The sequence below is a fragment of the Gossypium arboreum genome, chromosome 5 (assembly GCF_025698485.1).
Source record: "Gossypium arboreum isolate Shixiya-1 chromosome 5, ASM2569848v2, whole genome shotgun sequence".
Lineage (NCBI taxonomy): Eukaryota > Viridiplantae > Streptophyta > Magnoliopsida > Malvales > Malvaceae > Gossypium > Gossypium arboreum.
In genome coordinates, this window is record NC_069074.1 from 14,794,858 (window position 1) to 14,810,709 (window position 15,852).

The following is a 15,852-nucleotide window of genomic DNA, read 5'->3' on the forward strand; positions in this document are numbered from 1 at the left end:
GCTGAGTATTCTACTTTGTACAAAAAAACCCAAGGCATATTCAAATTCGCCCTTTGTCTTTTAAAGCTGAGAAGGATTGGAAACCAAGTACTAAAGCTGTGTTTTATTCCAAAAGACAGCTGCTCCAAACGTGGCTACAACAACCAATTACATTTCAAAGATATTGTGTGGTTTCCAAAGAAATGCTTAGGAAATTTAGCTGTATCAGATTCCAAGATGATGTTGGTCAAAGCAGTTATAATATTATAATACCCTAGGAGGAAGACATTGTTAAAATCAGATTCATTGCCAGAAAATATTTTAAAGAGATGATGAGTATCCATGTGGGGGTCATGAAAAATCCATTATAATTGATTGACAATTATGGAAAGATACGTTTATGTTAATGAACCAATTAAAAGGAATGAATGATTCCTTTTGGTCTTTGACTTTTGATTTCCATCGAGAATTAACAGTGTAGCAGTAATAAGGTGAAAGAAAAAAAGGGAAAATGAAAAATTTTTTTCAAGGAAGATTAAACGAAATTGAACAGGATATGTCCAAACTGCAACATTTGGTGGGCAAAAGAAAGGCATTATATCTTTTTTGTCCTTCTCCCATATCTTCTGGTTTTTTGCCCCAACTTAAAAGAGTATCTTATTAACTTTGACGGAGTAGCCTTAAAAATACATATAAAGTAGCAACAACAAATACTGTCTCAAGTCTCAATCTTGTGCTTTTTAACCAAACAAACAGAGCCACCACCCGATTTTTTTATGTCGTGACTCGATTCTTTGTTGTTTTATTTGTCTGTCAAGGCCCATATTATCTCACCTTTCATTTTGGGAGGTTCTTATTTAGTTTCATTTCATGCCCTTCCACTATCTCTTCTAGTCCCTTTAGAACCCTCTTTCTTATCTTCTTTCCCTTGAAGCCGCCATCTGCATTGCCTTTCCCTTTCTCTTCCTTGTTATCTCTGTTGGGTTTTTTCTTTTTCTTTTTTTATGTTTATCCGTTTGTTAAAAAAAAAGTGATACAAACAAGATGAAGAATGGAACCTTGCATCAATGCTTGGAGAAGATGGGGGGAAATTTATAGGTACATTAAAGTTGTTTATTTTTACACCTAAACGATCTATCTTTCATCTATTTATTATCATAATTTGCTTTAGTTCCAAGGATAGATACCAACCTTGTTTCACGGGTAATATAGTCCCTCAATCACATGTAATTACTCCTCTGATACGCAGCAACTTTTTGTTTTTTTGTATTTCTATATATATATATATATATATATATATATATAAAAGTTAAAGCAACAAACTTCATGTCAAGTACAACTACTTTTCAGCAGGCAAAAGTCCAATCTCTTCCCATTTCTCATTTTTCTAGAGGTTCCTTCAACAATCAATCATTCTTTGAACCAGTTGCTCCATTGTATTCCTAGTCAACACCATCATGGTTACCAAGATGAAAGGGATCTACAAAAGTTTCAAATTCATTTCCCAAATCTTTGGTAAGGCCCCTTTCTGTCTCTTTCTTTATACATTCATTCCACAAATGTATGTATTTGAGCATGTTTCCTGGGTTAGTGTTGTGTTTTGATTGCTTTGGAGCTGAAGTGGGAAAGGGGTATTTTGTTGTTTGTAGTTGTGAAGGAACGAGAGATGGAAATTGGGTATCCGACAGATGTTAAACATGTGACTCACATTGGTTGGGATGGCTCTTCTGGCACTGCACCCAGTTGGGTAATGTTATCTCCACTTTGTTCCATATTTGATTTAACATTCAAGTAAGTTGTAAGTCCGTTTGTGTTTATCTCTTTAACTGTGTTGCCTTGGCATGGACCTTTATTGCAGATGAATGAATTCAAGACAGACCCTGATTTCACAGCAACATCAATTGGTAACTCCAGAGATTCTAATCCTACATGGTCTTCTCAAGGCATGTTTTCTCTCAATTTTACCTTGTTTTTATTTGATATGCTAATATGCGTGCATGATTTAGATGAAATAAAATAGTAGTCGAGAGTATGCTATACATACAGAGAATAATATTAGGAATTATTTTATTTTATTTTATTTATACTTGAAAACCATGCATCCATCATCCCTAAAGCATTGTCAGATACCATGTGGAGAATTCTTAATAAGAGTAAAACAATAGAAATAGGGCCATTTCACGGGTAAGATGGACAAGGGGGAAATGTTTTATATATCTCCATTATATTGAAGCTAAGTTTTCCAAGACATGGAGAAAAGATTTTGAAATTATTTGCTCCCTTGGCTCTTCTGTCACGGGACAAAAACTTCCATATCTAGGGGAACCCTATATGCTACTAGTCCTAACTAGAGATCATTTTGGTGGTCCCTTTCAATAATTTTAATGGATCTTTACACTGCTATAGATATATACACGTCTTCTGATGGGGTGTTTCATTATTTAATAAACAGATTTTGAGCAATCAATGGGATGCCAACCTGCAACGGAGATGATGACAAACCTCTCTTGCACGGATCTCCCAGATATTCCTAAGAAACAAAAGCGAAAAAAGAAGACGTCTTCATCCTCAAAATCTTCACGAACATCAAAGACCAGGGCTGCATATACTCAAATGGGTTCCTCCACACAACTTCAAATATAAAGAGAGATCTGCATGTAATAAGATTTTTGTGGCTTTTACCTTCCTTTCAGTGGTCATTAAGACCAGAAAGAAGTGCAGGAATTTGGACCAAAAAGCTTGTGTAAATTAGAAAAACATATTTATTTTACAAAACGGTAAAAGTAAATTAGCTTTGGGTGATAACTTGGACACAAAATGAATGATCCAGATGGGCTGGTAGTTTGTATTGGGTTGTGTTTGGTGGAAAGTTTTGCTAATTCATATTATTGGCTCCACCAAGTTTGTAAAGGATTCTAATTTTTTCGTGTTGTTATGGATGAAATGATAGTTTATTTTTATGTGTTCGACCTCCAAGTACATTTCATATGCATGAATGTCATACAAGTTTTGTTTGGAATTGGAAGTAATTGCCTTTGGAATTCCAGAGCATTTTTCTTTTTGATCCGTGTAGATATGATGCAGTGAAATTCCAATACTACATGCATATTATGAGCATCAATCATAAATGAGGAGATGTATAAGTTCAGGCCAATCAAAATGGTTGCAGTGGAAGTTTTATCTTGGAAATAAAAAATCTTTTCTTTTGAAAGTTCAGGCTCATGGGGCAAGGCTAAAGCCTTTTTCCTGTTAAGCCATCAACCAGTTCAAGAACTTTCTTATGAGCTTTATTAGTGAATTTACTTAAATAATTAAGGGAAGCTGGGGTGTAGATTAATTACATGCTGTAGCATATTTGAACTTCAGAGAATAAAATTGTAGTTGATTATTAAATTAAATTTAGATGGCAAGACTGAAGCTGCAAGAGACTAATAAATTAAATTTTTAACTATTTAGTGCTCAACTATTTGGAAACAACCTCAACCATATCTCACTTACAACCACTACAAAGGTTACAAGAAAAATCACAACCCAAGAGAAAAGGGAAATGGAGGATCTAGCAATTCAAAATGAGCCAAAGAGGGCCTTTCTAACTGGAAACATCTACAAATTGAAACTGCCACGTGACCCTGCAAAACTTCAGAAGGAGAAACAAAGATTATATATTGCAGGAACTCCTTACTTAAACAATGATCATCTGCCTTACTCCATCTATAGACTTTACCTTTATGCTGGTTACTAAAATTGTAGGGTCCCTTTGTAAACAGAAATGAGACCTTCACAAAAAGATTAACACGAGGCATGTACCTTAAAATGACTGATTATCCTTGTCCCATCGTATACAATTTAAGCCATTCCAGATCTCCACCAGGGAGATCTGGCTTCATAAAAGTGCTCACCATCATCCCATGAAATTTGACAAGCTTGCAGACCAATGGCAACCTTTGGCTCTTTCCCAAACCGGGCAAACCACTTTGTGACAGCCATTTCTTTATCACTCTCAGTAGTGTACTTTTTGTATTTACCAAATGGGTTAAGCCCAGGGTTTGCCATCTCTGCAATAGCAGCTGGCATGTACATCGAGTCGCCCACTATTGGTGCCCCACAGGCAGCCAGTTGTGCACGAACCTGCATCAAATGATGAGTAGTTATAAAAATCCATTCCTATTGCCAATACTATGAAAATTCACATTGAGCTTTGTTCTTTTCTGCTCCTCTCTATTAATTGAAGTACAAAAAACTAGCACCTAAATGAAGGCCGAGGGATGCAGAAATGGACTTAGAGCAGTTCAGAAACAACTCTAATTATATCTGAATTATCAGGAATCAACAAAATCCATTTCCCCTAGCTTTAGGTTTTTTAGATTTTCTAAAGCTCACCATAATCTAGACAAAATATTTGCTTAATATTAGGAACCAGTAGTCATCTCTAAAAGGAAAAGCATGCTACTAGACATATGTCAATAAATTACAGCAGTTACCTTTCGAACGCCACCATAAACCAGGAAAAATGATGCTATGAAAGAAACAAATAGCTTAGACTGCATATCATGTAAACTTGGAAGACTACAGAAAGAAATAACTTAATAACCTGATGAGTCCGACCAGTCAAAAGGTTTATTTTACACTCATAAGCACGATCTTTCGAGGGCCACTCAAAGTCCTCAATACAGTACTTTTGTTGAATGACAGGATCTGGCCAGGGAACCTCCTTGCATTCCATAACCTCAAGTTTACACAAGTACCATCCTTTAATAAAATCTGCAAGTCATATAAACTCCAGGCTTTAACCAATATTAGAAATGTTGAAACAGGACAGAAAGAAAATGCTAACGACCAAAAGAACTTCTGAGAAGACAATGTAAAAATTACTCGAGCAAATTAGTGGAGGGGGTTGAAATCTCCATGTAATTGCAGAAAACATGTAATAAACAACAACAGCAAAAAAAAAACATCACACATCCAATGAAAAGCCTTCAACTGTAATGCGATTAATTTCTACAAATCAAGTAGCTTTTAAAACAGGACTTGGCATTCATATCAATTCATGAATAGAAAGAGGGGAAAAGAGTGAGTGAGACATCATTTGGTCAGACAGAAGCAATATGGAGAGGGCTACATCTTTTATGTTCCATGTTTTTTCCTCATTCTTAGAGTCTTTCGGGTTTGATTGAGATATTAAATAGCATAATCAAAATGATTAGGAGACAGCATTACCCTCTGAGATGAGTCTAGGAGCAACATTGATTGGACGCATATAGTGTGTTATTATTCCAATTGGTACAGGTGCAGCTGTGAGAGCAAGATATAGTTTCTTTACCTTTTTCTCCTGTTGTGATAAAACCAGAAAGCGTCAGTGCAACACAGACAAGCAAACAGACTAGAACAAAGTGAACAAATATCCATTTGCTAAATTAAACCTTATACTCATTCATAGATAGTTAATTAATTAATCTATTTACTTTGATAAAACATGACTTCACAGAAATATCAGCTATGTTTACAAGTTAAAGCTATCAGATATAACTACCTTTCTCAAATTATACAAACCTATTAGAAACTTACTCTGATTTTTCCATGAAAAATTGAGCAATACTCCTTAGTCCTAGCTAATACAACACTGCAAGTAAATTACTAGTTATTACTTAGCATACCAACAAACAACGGAAATAAAATAATAAGAAAGAAAAGGCTATAATCAACCACAAGCAATGTAACATCAACAAGATACAATACCAGCCTTCCGTGCAATTATCTATCTGATGAGTAGTTTTCAATGGGGTGGAAAATCCCAAGGCACGACTAGCAAATGTTGCACAACTTTCTTCTATATTGTCTGAAGTTCCTCCAACCTAGCAAGTTGAGATAGAATATAGATATTATAATTCATCCACACCTCAAATTTGAAAATATCGGATTTGGGCATGCATTAATAGAATAACTTTGCTAAGTTCAAATCACAATTGAAGAAATAAAGGAAGCAGACACATACAGATGTACCAGCAGGTTTGTCCAAAACCACATAGGAGTCAGCCACAGCTATGATTCTTGATTTCCAGTCAATTTCATAACACCTGGTCTATATACAAGTTTCAATAGCATTACAATGAAAAAATAAATAAAGAAACAAGTGTAATAGTAGTGTTTCACCTTGGAAAACGTTTCGGGTGTACATGCACACGTAAGTATGTTCCAGCTTCAACAAACTGCTCAAAGTGAGTTATACGGAAAGTTTTCTGTGCCTCCCGTACGGTTTTCCCCTTAATGGATGTTCTTTTACTTAAAACTGATGGTGCTGTTACTTCTTTAAATATCCTAATTTGCTCCGGGGTGGCACTTGGAGGGGGCTGTGGACATACAAGGGCATAATATACTGCTCCAAAATGGATGAGATCTGCAACAAACCTTCAAAGAATGAAATTTTGAATGTATCACTCTGTTCTTATTAATGAAAAGATCAGTGTATAACACCATAAATCACGTAGTTTAAAACAAAATAAACATAGAGGATAATAACTTACAGAGGAGGAAGATCTAGTGATTTACAGATGTACTCCAGAACAGGCCCTCCTTCTGAAACAACTAAGTGTTCAACTCTTGGTGGGCCATTTTCTGAAGGACATGGAAGCAACCGGTCATATTTGTGATAGCTGCAAGGGAAATGAATCTCAATTACAAAACATAGAATTACCATATAAAAAGGATGAGTAAAACGATAAAGAAGGATAACCTCAATGTAGCACTACAAATAACAAAAGATCATCAATACCTCAACAGGATTCGAGTTGGAATATCAATATTTATAGTTTCCTTTTGCTTGAACTCTCAAAATTTATAGTTGAAACTATAGACAATAATAATAAAAAAAACTAAAACACACACCAAAAAAACATTTAAACTAAGAAAGAGAACCATTTTTCCAGTTACCTAACTTTTTCTTAACATTTACAATCCGAAAGATATATTTTTTTCTCTAAAAACAGATACCCGACAACAAAAAAGGAGAAGAAAAAAGAAGCTGAAGTACCCATTAACAGAAGAAGTCGTTGTTTGGGCAACGTCCACTTCGGAAGATAAACAAGCAAGCTCTATCTTGCTTGAACTCAAACAAGACAAAACTGCACCCTTGCTATTCCTCTTGTAATGCTTATATAAAGAAGAAGACGCTAACGTTCGCCAGGAGGAGACTGGAGCACCGAGACTCCGGTAGCCATTGCTGAAGATTGAAACTAAACCAGCTGAGGCTGAACCCATCTTCATGGTTTAGATAGCTTGAGGCAGTGTTGGTTTTGAGGGTTTATGATAAGATTATTCGGATAGGATTTGGCCCATTGTTTTGCGATTAACTTAGGAGGTTTTAGGCCTAATACCTTTTTAAGCCCGTATCTCTAATACAGCCCAAACGTATCCGTTTGTTAAGACAGTTGTGAGTGGGACTGGTTTCGACGACGTCGTTTACATTTTAATCATGTACATCCACCAAGATGACGTCGTTTGGCGGATCTCTCCGATTAATTGTAAAACGACAAAAAAAACAGTGTCAGACGAACAAAGAGGTAGTTGATTTCATAGGAAAAATGAACATAAATACTGTTCCAGTTTTTTCAGTCACTCTCTCATTTCTTATGGCTCCCGCCTTTTAATCTCTCTAAAGTTTAATCCTTAACACTAAAAAGAAAGTAACTTTATTTCCATTTTCAATGCAATTTTTCTTTATAATTCTCCATGAAGAAATGCAAATGTGAAACATCAATTGAACCGTTAGATCGGGATCATAGTTCTCTTCCCCGCGCATTTTAACTGTCCGATTACAATGTCTTGGGGACTAGGATGGAAACGTCCTTCGGAGACCTTCCGTTTATCTCTAAACTACGGATACGAAGAATCGACGGAAAAGCCTCACCGCAAATCCTCGTCACCGGTTCTGACTTCCTCTTCTTCCTCCTCGGCATTGTTAACGTCTACAGACCCGCAAGACCTCGGCTCCAAGATCGATCTGGATTGGGTGTCGGGAGATGACGACGACCAGGTGGCGCTAAGGCTGCAATCTCAGCTGATGGTGGCGCTTCCAGCGCCTCAAGATGCGGTGGCGATTGAATTGAGAGAGACGGCAGAAAATGTTGTAAGGGTGGAGATGAAGGTGGAGAAGAAAAGGGAGCCCTTACGAGCGGTTACAATGTTTAAGGCTGGCGGGTCGGGTCAGCAGAGTGATGGAGTTGGAGTCCTGGCTCGATTGTTAAGGTCAGATTTGGTTCTTTCTGGTAACGGGAGTCCCACCGGATATGATGACCATTGGAGGAGTGTAACTTTGCTTAGCCTGTGTGGATGTGGTTTAACGGTAATTTCTTATTTTCCTTTACCTTTTCATCGGTGATAGATATTTATATATTTGCAGAAATGTGGGAGCAATAGAGTGCAATAAAGTATAAGGCTAAGTCTAGGCTATTCTTAATTAATAATTGATTTTTTCATTGTCAACAATCCAAATTGGTATTGAGAAAAAGTGGGTCCATAAATTTTTTTAATAAGTATTTGAACTTTATCAGGCATGTTTCTTTTCCTTTCCTTCTGTAGTTTGATGCTCGCTGGTTGCTTACTTTTTGATACAGACACTGCCCATCGAGTTAACTCGTTTGCCAGTTCTTGAGAAAATATACCTTGATAACAACAAGCTATCACAGTTACCACATGAGCTTGGTGAATTAAAAACCTTAAAAGTTCTTAGGGTCGACAACAACGTGCTTGTTTCGGTTCCTGGTAAGCCTAATCTTGTTTTTACATTTAAATTACTTTCCTGAAAGTTATACTACCATATCAAGTTCACAACTTGCAACACAAGGGAAAATGTGTTCTCATGATTTTGGAGGGTCTAAGCCAATGATGTTGGAATCTGCCATATTTACCTCAGTGGCCATTTTCCTTTTCTTTTTTTTTTTTTTTTGGGGGGGGGGGGGAGCAGTAGAGTTGAAACAGTGCATCGGATTGGTGGAAATATCATTAGAGCATAACAAACTTGTTCGGCCTCTTCTTGACTTCAGGTCACTTTATTGAACAACTTATTTCTTTTAGGCTAGTGAATATATAGCTTTCTCTGGTCTAATGCTTTTCTCCAGTTGGATGGCAGGGATATGGCAGAGTTACAAATTCTGAGGTTATTTGGTAATCCACTAGAATTCCTTCCTGAGATTTTGCCTTTAAGGAAGCTCCGTCACTTGTCTCTTGCCAATATTAGGATTGTGGCTGATGAAAATCTAAAATCGGTGACTGTGCAAATAGAGGTACAGGTCAACCAATATTAGCTGTTTGTATGCTCATGCCTTTAAATGAGCATAATAAATGAATGAAATGAAGTGCTTCTCTTGTCGTGTAACAGATGGAGAATATTTCTTATTTTGGTGCGTCTAGACACAAGCTCAGTGCCTTTTTCTCTCTCATATTCCGTTTCTCCTCTTGTCATCACCCTTTGCTTGCCTCTGCACTGGCCAAGATAATAATGCAAAACCAGGGGAATCGTATAGTTGTCGGTAAAGATGAGAATGCATTGCAGCAGCTCATAAGCATGATAAATAGTGACAACCGCCATGTGGTACACTGGCTATACTTTCCTTTTATGAGGTCACATAGGGCATCATCTCTTTTTCTTTCCCCTCCCTATTTTGTACCTTCTTTATTATTCTGTTTTGTCCCAGGTCAAACAAGCCTGCTCTGCTTTATCAACTCTTGCTGGGGATGTTTCTGTGGCCATACAATTGATGAAATGTGACATCATGCAACGCATAAAAAATGTTATGAAGTCTCCTGCCCCAGAAAAACTGATTTCTGTGCTGCAAGTTGTGGTCACACTGGCCTTTGGATCTGATACTGTAGCTCAGAGGATGCTAAACAAGGATGTTTTGAGATCATTAAAATTATTGTGCGCCCATAAAAACCCAGAGGTAACTGTCTGATTATAATTGACTAGTATATTGAACGGTTTGGTATATTTAACCTATCCAATCAGGTGCAAAGGCTTGCTTTGGTAGCTGTAGGAAATTTGGCCTTCTGTCTGGAGAACCGCCACATTCTTGTCACCTCTGAAAGTCTGAGGGAACTTCTCATGCGCTTGAATTTTACACCTGAACCACTTGTTAATAAAGCTGCAGCTCGTGCTTTGGCAATTCTTGGTATATTTTTTTGGATTTTACTTTTTTTGTTTTTTTGGTTTAGAATCTTAAGATTATAAGATTATCTGATTATGTTCTTTTTCTAGGAGAGAATGAAAGTTTGCGACGTGCTATTAGAGGGAGACAAATACCAAGACAAGGCCTACGCATACTCTCAATGGATGGAGGTGGCATGAAAGGTCTTGCAACTGTGCAGATCCTTAAAGAAATTGAGAAGGGAACTGGAAAGCGGATACATGAGCTATTTGACCTTATATGTGGAACATCGACAGGTGGTATGCTTGCTGTTGCCCTTGGTATTAAGTTGATGACCTTGGAGCAGTGTGAAGAGATTTACAAAAAGCTTGGTGAGTATGCTGCATAAATATTCATTCAATAACAATTTACTTGTTTATTTTTTTACTTTATTCTCCCATATTGGCTCTGTAGGAAAACTTGTTTTTGCTGAACCTATGCCAAATAACGAATCAGCAACTTGGAGGGAAAAGTTTGATCAGCTTTATAAAAGTTCATCACAGAGTTTCAGAGTTGTTGTACACGGATCTAAAGTATGAATCTCTTTGATGTATACAAAATTTGTGCATCTTTTTTCAATGATAAGTTCCTCATGTCTTGCTGGAAAATGCATGTGCATCAGTATGTATACAGGGATATGCATGAATAACTGTGTGAAATTGGATCTCAAACAAATGGGATTTTCCTACTTTCTAACCAGATAATTTATGAGCTTTTAGGGGATTTACAATAACTTCTGGAGGTGTTCATTATACCAATAATTCAAATGGGCCTGTTTGTTTTACCTTTCAAAGTATCATTTGCTTTCAACAAGACATCATAACTTTTAGTATTGCAGCACAGTGCAGATCAGTTTGAGAGGTTGCTAAGGGAAATGTGTGCTGATGAGGATGGCGACCTACTAATTGAATCTGCTGTGAAAAACATTCCAAAAGTTTTTATTGTGTCAACTTTGGTGAGCGTGGCACCAGCTCAGCCTTTTTTATTCCGCAATTATCAGGTTGAGGTCAAGGGTTCCTTTTTTATCATATAATATGAACTCTTTTTGGGTTCAAGTATTTTGTTGCTTATATATGGTAATCTTGTTAGCTGTATAAATTTGTTACACTTTTTTTTTTCTTACTGTGCAGTACCCTGTGGGAACACCTGAAGTGCCTCTTGCAATATCTGAAAGTTCAGGAATCACCATTCTAGGGTCTCCAACTACAGGTTCTCAAATTGGCTACAAACAAAGTGCTTTTATGGGAAGTTGTAAACACCATGTGTGGCAAGCTATACGAGCATCTTCTGCTGCCCCATATTATCTTGATGACTTCTCTGATGGTATTTTTCTTCTGTTTGCTTAGATCAACTACATCTTTTAAGAATGTCTAAGCTTTTTAACCTTTATTTTACCATTTGTGTAGATGTGTACCGCTGGCAAGATGGTGCTATAGTGGCAAACAATCCAACTGTCTTTTCCTTAAGAGAAGCACAACTTTTGTGGCCTGATACAAAAATTGACTGTATAGTTTCAATTGGTTGTTGTTCTCTGCCTATTAAGGTAATTGCTTCCCTTTTGTGCTTTTGCAATTTAAGAATTTTTCATGACATTGCTCTAAGTATCCATAAACCTTTACCAATAACCATGACCCTGAACTGAAAATCACCATTTCACGAGGATATTCCTGCAGATTAATAGGAAACAGAACAGGTGCTTTTATTGATGCTTCAACTTCTATGTGATATGTTTCTATGTGGTTCTGATATTTTGCCTAACTGGATGATAAAAATCAAAAGACTTCAATTTCATAAATTCATGATTATCTCTTCTGTGTTATAGGCACGAAAAGGTGGTTGGCGTTATCTAGATACCGGACAAGTGTTGATTGAGAGTGCATGCTCTGTGGATCGAGCTGAGGAAGCTTTGAGCATACTGTTACCTATGCTCCCTGAGATCCAATACTTTCGGTTTAATCCAGGTACAAAAATTTACAGGTTCATTATGGCTTCCACGGTTGTGTAACAGCTCTTTAGTTAAATAATTATGAACTTTTCACTATTTTATATGGTTGCCCCTGTAGTTGATGAACGTTGTGACATGGAGCTGGATGAGACTGATCCGACAGTTTGGCTGAAACTAGAAGCTGCTGTAGATGACTACATCCAAAACAATTCAGATTCCTTGAAGAACGCATGTGAAAGGCTTCTTCTACCCTTTATACATGATGAGAAGTGGGCAGACAGTTTGAAATCTCCACATTTTACGAAGGCAAAGGCAACAAATTCAGGTGTTGAACCTTGTTGTTGTTAGTTGCATGTGTTCTAACTTTCTGGATGCTATGCTAAATCTTCTCAAATTCATTTTTCTTGGTCTATACTAGTTCCAGGTGAAAGTAGCCCTTCATTAGGTTGGAGGCGAGATATACTACTTGTTGAAGCTTTGAATAGTCCTGATTCGGGAAGAATTGTGCACCATGCTCGAGCACTTGAGTCATTTTGTTCAAGAAATGGAATAAGATTATCTCTTTTGCATGACATATCTGGAATTTCAAAGGCGGTACTGGAAAAAAAATTTCCAACATCATTTACCTCTCCTCTGATCACTGAAAGTTATCCCTCAAGCCCTCTTGTTTTCAGTCCTGATGTTGGCTCGCAAAGGCTTGGCCGAATTGACATGGTCCCACCTTTAAGCTTGGATGGATCTGGAAAAACAGTTACTTCACCCCCAGAACTCTGTCCTGAGCCCAGGCAGCTTTCTTTACCCGTACAGTCATTACACGAGAAGTTACAGAATCTACCACAAGTGGGCATTATACATATGGTACTTCAAAATGACTCCATTGGCTCAATATTAAGGTCTAAAAGCCTTTCTGTTTTGTCGCATAATTTGTGTGTGTAGATTATGCCCTAATCTTAACCTTCTAACCTTCTAGCTGCTTCTTTCTCTAGTTGGCAGAAGGATGTGTTTGTCGTGGCTGAACCTGGAGAATTGGCTGATAAGTTTCTACAAAGTGTCAAGGATACAATGTCCTTTGTGATGCAGAACCAGAATCGGAAGGGTGCATTACCTTTTGCTAATATTGCTGATTTGGTTCACTGCAGACCATACTTCCAAGTTGGAAATATTGTCCACAGATATGTTGGACACCAAACTCGAGTGTGATGCTTTTCTCATTTGCTTTGTAATGATTTCATTTGCTGTCAATTTGGCATTATCAAAACTAATGAACTTCTGTTGTGATTTTTATGAGTTGTTAAAGGTCGTGGAAAATGATAAAGAAATCAGGGCATACATGTTTTGTCGTAACATACCTTCTTTGCACATAATACCTGAAGATGTTCGTTCCACGGTATGTACGTTGCTTTCATTTGATTATCTAGTTTACCAGTCAAAGCACATGATACCTGAATCCCGATGACATCCATTGGATAATTTGTATTTCCCTTTTTCACTCTGGTTAGCTTTTGCATGGAGAAATAATTCGTGGTTAACCTCCATTGTCCACTTTATGTCTATTAATGTTCTGTGTTCTGGTTGTCTTGTAAGGCCAATATCTCATTTACAGGTCTAGTGTAATTTCCCTTGGTCCAATTGTATAACTTTATGGATCGAGATGACCTTGCTAGAAATAAGATTACCGTTATTTTTAGCCATTCTGGATGTTGTAGGGCCAATGTTCAGCAGATTCAATAATCCCACTTTCAATGGCAGCGGAAGTCTTCTTTTATATGTTTTATGTTATTTTCTTTCTGTTCTCTGTGGATAATGAGCTATGATACCCTGAAGAAAATTGTTTTGGTATCATTTTGCTGAAAATATTTTTTTCTTTTTGACAAATTGTGCTATGTTGAATAATGCCAGGTTGGAGCTTGGAGGGACAGGATCATAATCTACACCGGGACTCATGGTCCCACTGCAAATTTGATTAAGGCCTTTCTGGATTCTGGGGCAAAAGCTGTTATATGCCCCATTGCTGAGCCCCAAGATGTGTCAGTGACAACAGTTACTGGATCAGGAAAGTATAACACCCCGGAAAACGGAGAGTTCAAGATTGGTGCAGAAGATATAGAAGGTGAAGAGGCTGAACGTATCAGTCCAGCAAGCGATAGGGAAGACAACGACTCGGAGAAGAATGGAAACCACCAAACTAGCGGTTTCCCGGACGAAGAAGAAGAGGAACTATCAGAGTTTGTATGTCAGTTTTATGACTTGGTATTGCGTGAAGGAGCAAGCGTGGATGCTGCCCTGAAGAATGCTCTTGCCTCCCATCGGAAGCTGAGGTATTCCTGTCACCTTCCGCGTGAAAATGAGCTTGTCAAATAAATCTCATTCAACATTTAGAAACAAGTAATAAAACGAAGGCAGATGAGGCAGAGAGAGAGAGAGAGAGAGAGAGAGAGAGAGAGAGAGAATAGAAAATATCAAGTGCATGAATAACTCCTACATTTATTTTCTATCATTCATTTTAGGTTAAAATATACCCCTAGATCGTTCCTATATTTTTCATAGTTTGAGAATTTAGTTTTCTTTTTTCTTTTTATTTAAAAATTCATATCCAATAGATAGCTCTGTTAAAATTTTCTGCTGACATGGATTTTAGGAAAAAAATATTTGGTATTTTACGTGTCATTTAAAGGGTAAATTAGAGAAGTAAAAAAAAAACTAACAAAAAAAGGGAGTAAAAAGTTTCGTAATCTTACAGAAAAAAAACTTTGAAATCTTGGAAGAAAAACCGTAAATCCAGTCGTATTTTATGATTTTAAAGTGAAATACCAAACTCATTTTCAATCCCTGATATTCAAATTTAAACCCATCCTAAAACCTAACCCCTTTCGAGAATTTTGAATCTGGAAGCTAATCCGATCTCAACCTTCAATGGTCTCTAAATCTCAACCTTGCAATCTTTTGCATCTGGGATTGCAAAAGTTATAAATAAACCAAGTTTATCAGCTTGAATCTGATGGTTTACGTTGAGTGTGGGTTTTATTTATATTTTGGTGTATATATACAGTTTGTATGTATAATTTATGTATATATAATGGGTTAGGGTTTTCCTATAAAATACGAAATGGGTTTAACATTTCAAATAATTTCGATTCGATGTTGTGGGCTTGGTTTCTTTGTTTTTCATTTTTAAGATTAGTTGCAGAGAAGAAGATCATAAAATGTTTTTCCGCCACATTTCTCTGCTTGAGAAGAAAGTATTGAAACATGTTTCTGAAACATGTTTCTATTACTCATTAATTTACATTTTAAATGACATGTCAAATGCCAAGTAAGTGTTATTTTTCTTTCTAAAATCCACATCAGCATAGTTAAATAAAAAAAGTATAGGGATTAAATTCTCAAAACACCAATAACTACAGGGACTAAAAGGATATTTTAACCTTCATTATATTAACAAGAAGTGTATATATTTTGATTTTCTTTTATTGGAAATGTGTATAGAAATTGAAATTTCGTCTTAGCGCCTAGCGATAGCCTTTTCTGTGTGTTGTAACCTAGCCAGTGTCTTCTTATGAGCTTATTCTGTACCTTTATTAGAGTGCAGTTACTGAAAATGACCACAGATAGTTTTTTTTTTTTTTGAACAAAAAAACAGCCCAAACAGGCCTAACTTTCATTTATAACATCTTGAATAACAAGATCATGGATTGAAAATGACCACAGATAGTTACTATTGATGGTAAGGGTGATGGATTGAAGATGATG

General features: G+C 36.8%; 3 protein-coding genes across 9 annotated transcripts; 2 read left to right on the forward strand and 1 right to left on the reverse strand.

The window, feature by feature from the left end:
- Positions 1–623: 623 nt before the first annotated feature.
- Positions 624–2,939, forward strand: LOC108452040 (CRIB domain-containing protein RIC10). Of its 4 annotated transcripts, none has more exons than XM_017749772.2 (5): positions 624–1,077; positions 1,371–1,494; positions 1,629–1,726; positions 1,838–1,922; positions 2,432–2,939. In XM_017749772.2, exons 2-5 carry the CDS (start codon positions 1,437–1,439, stop codon positions 2,620–2,622), a joined length of 432 nt encoding a protein of 143 aa, XP_017605261.1. In that variant the 5' UTR covers positions 624–1,077; positions 1,371–1,436; the 3' UTR covers positions 2,623–2,939. The 4 variants fall into 4 exon arrangements, with proteins under 4 accessions (XP_017605261.1, XP_017605260.1, XP_017605259.1 ...); XM_017749771.2 differs by having other exon boundaries at positions 625–1,077; positions 1,330–1,494; XM_017749770.2 differs by having other exon boundaries at positions 625–1,077; positions 1,333–1,494.
- Positions 2,940–3,392: 453 nt separating this feature from the next.
- LOC108450272 (RNA pseudouridine synthase 6, chloroplastic) lies at positions 3,393–7,311 on the reverse strand. 3 transcript variants are annotated; one of them, XR_001866222.2, is made up of 10 exons: positions 7,007–7,311; positions 6,501–6,629; positions 6,130–6,384; positions 5,972–6,053; positions 5,716–5,831; positions 5,545–5,599; positions 5,197–5,308; positions 4,571–4,740; positions 3,704–4,107; positions 3,393–3,608 (listed from the first exon to the last, which is right to left on the reverse strand). XR_001866222.2 is itself a non-coding variant. In XM_017747824.2 (10 exons), the coding sequence occupies exons 1-9, from the start codon at positions 7,237–7,239 to the stop codon at positions 3,826–3,828; spliced, it is 1,434 nt and encodes a 477-aa protein (XP_017603313.1). In that variant the 5' UTR covers positions 7,240–7,311; the 3' UTR covers positions 3,393–3,608; positions 3,787–3,825. The 3 variants fall into 3 exon arrangements, 2 of the variants coding, with proteins under 2 accessions (XP_017603313.1, XP_017603312.1); XM_017747824.2 differs by having other exon boundaries at positions 3,787–4,107; XM_017747823.2 differs by having other exon boundaries at positions 3,393–3,616; positions 3,787–4,107; positions 7,007–7,302.
- A 189-nt stretch (positions 7,312–7,500) lies between these two features.
- On the forward strand, positions 7,501–14,688 carry LOC108450454 (phospholipase A I-like). 2 transcript variants are annotated; one of them, XM_017748087.2, is made up of 18 exons: positions 7,501–8,317; positions 8,589–8,736; positions 8,939–9,017; positions 9,104–9,257; positions 9,353–9,565; positions 9,669–9,914; positions 9,980–10,142; positions 10,229–10,489; positions 10,572–10,690; positions 10,996–11,157; positions 11,288–11,480; positions 11,564–11,700; positions 11,980–12,118; positions 12,221–12,427; positions 12,521–12,995; positions 13,089–13,296; positions 13,400–13,489; positions 14,002–14,688. In XM_017748087.2, the coding sequence occupies exons 1-18, from the start codon at positions 7,793–7,795 to the stop codon at positions 14,461–14,463; spliced, it is 3,981 nt and encodes a 1,326-aa protein (XP_017603576.1). In that variant the 5' UTR covers positions 7,501–7,792; the 3' UTR covers positions 14,464–14,688. The 2 variants fall into 2 exon arrangements, with proteins under 2 accessions (XP_017603576.1, XP_017603577.1); XM_017748088.2 differs by having other exon boundaries at positions 12,527–12,995.
- Positions 14,689–15,852: the final 1,164 nt, after the last annotated feature.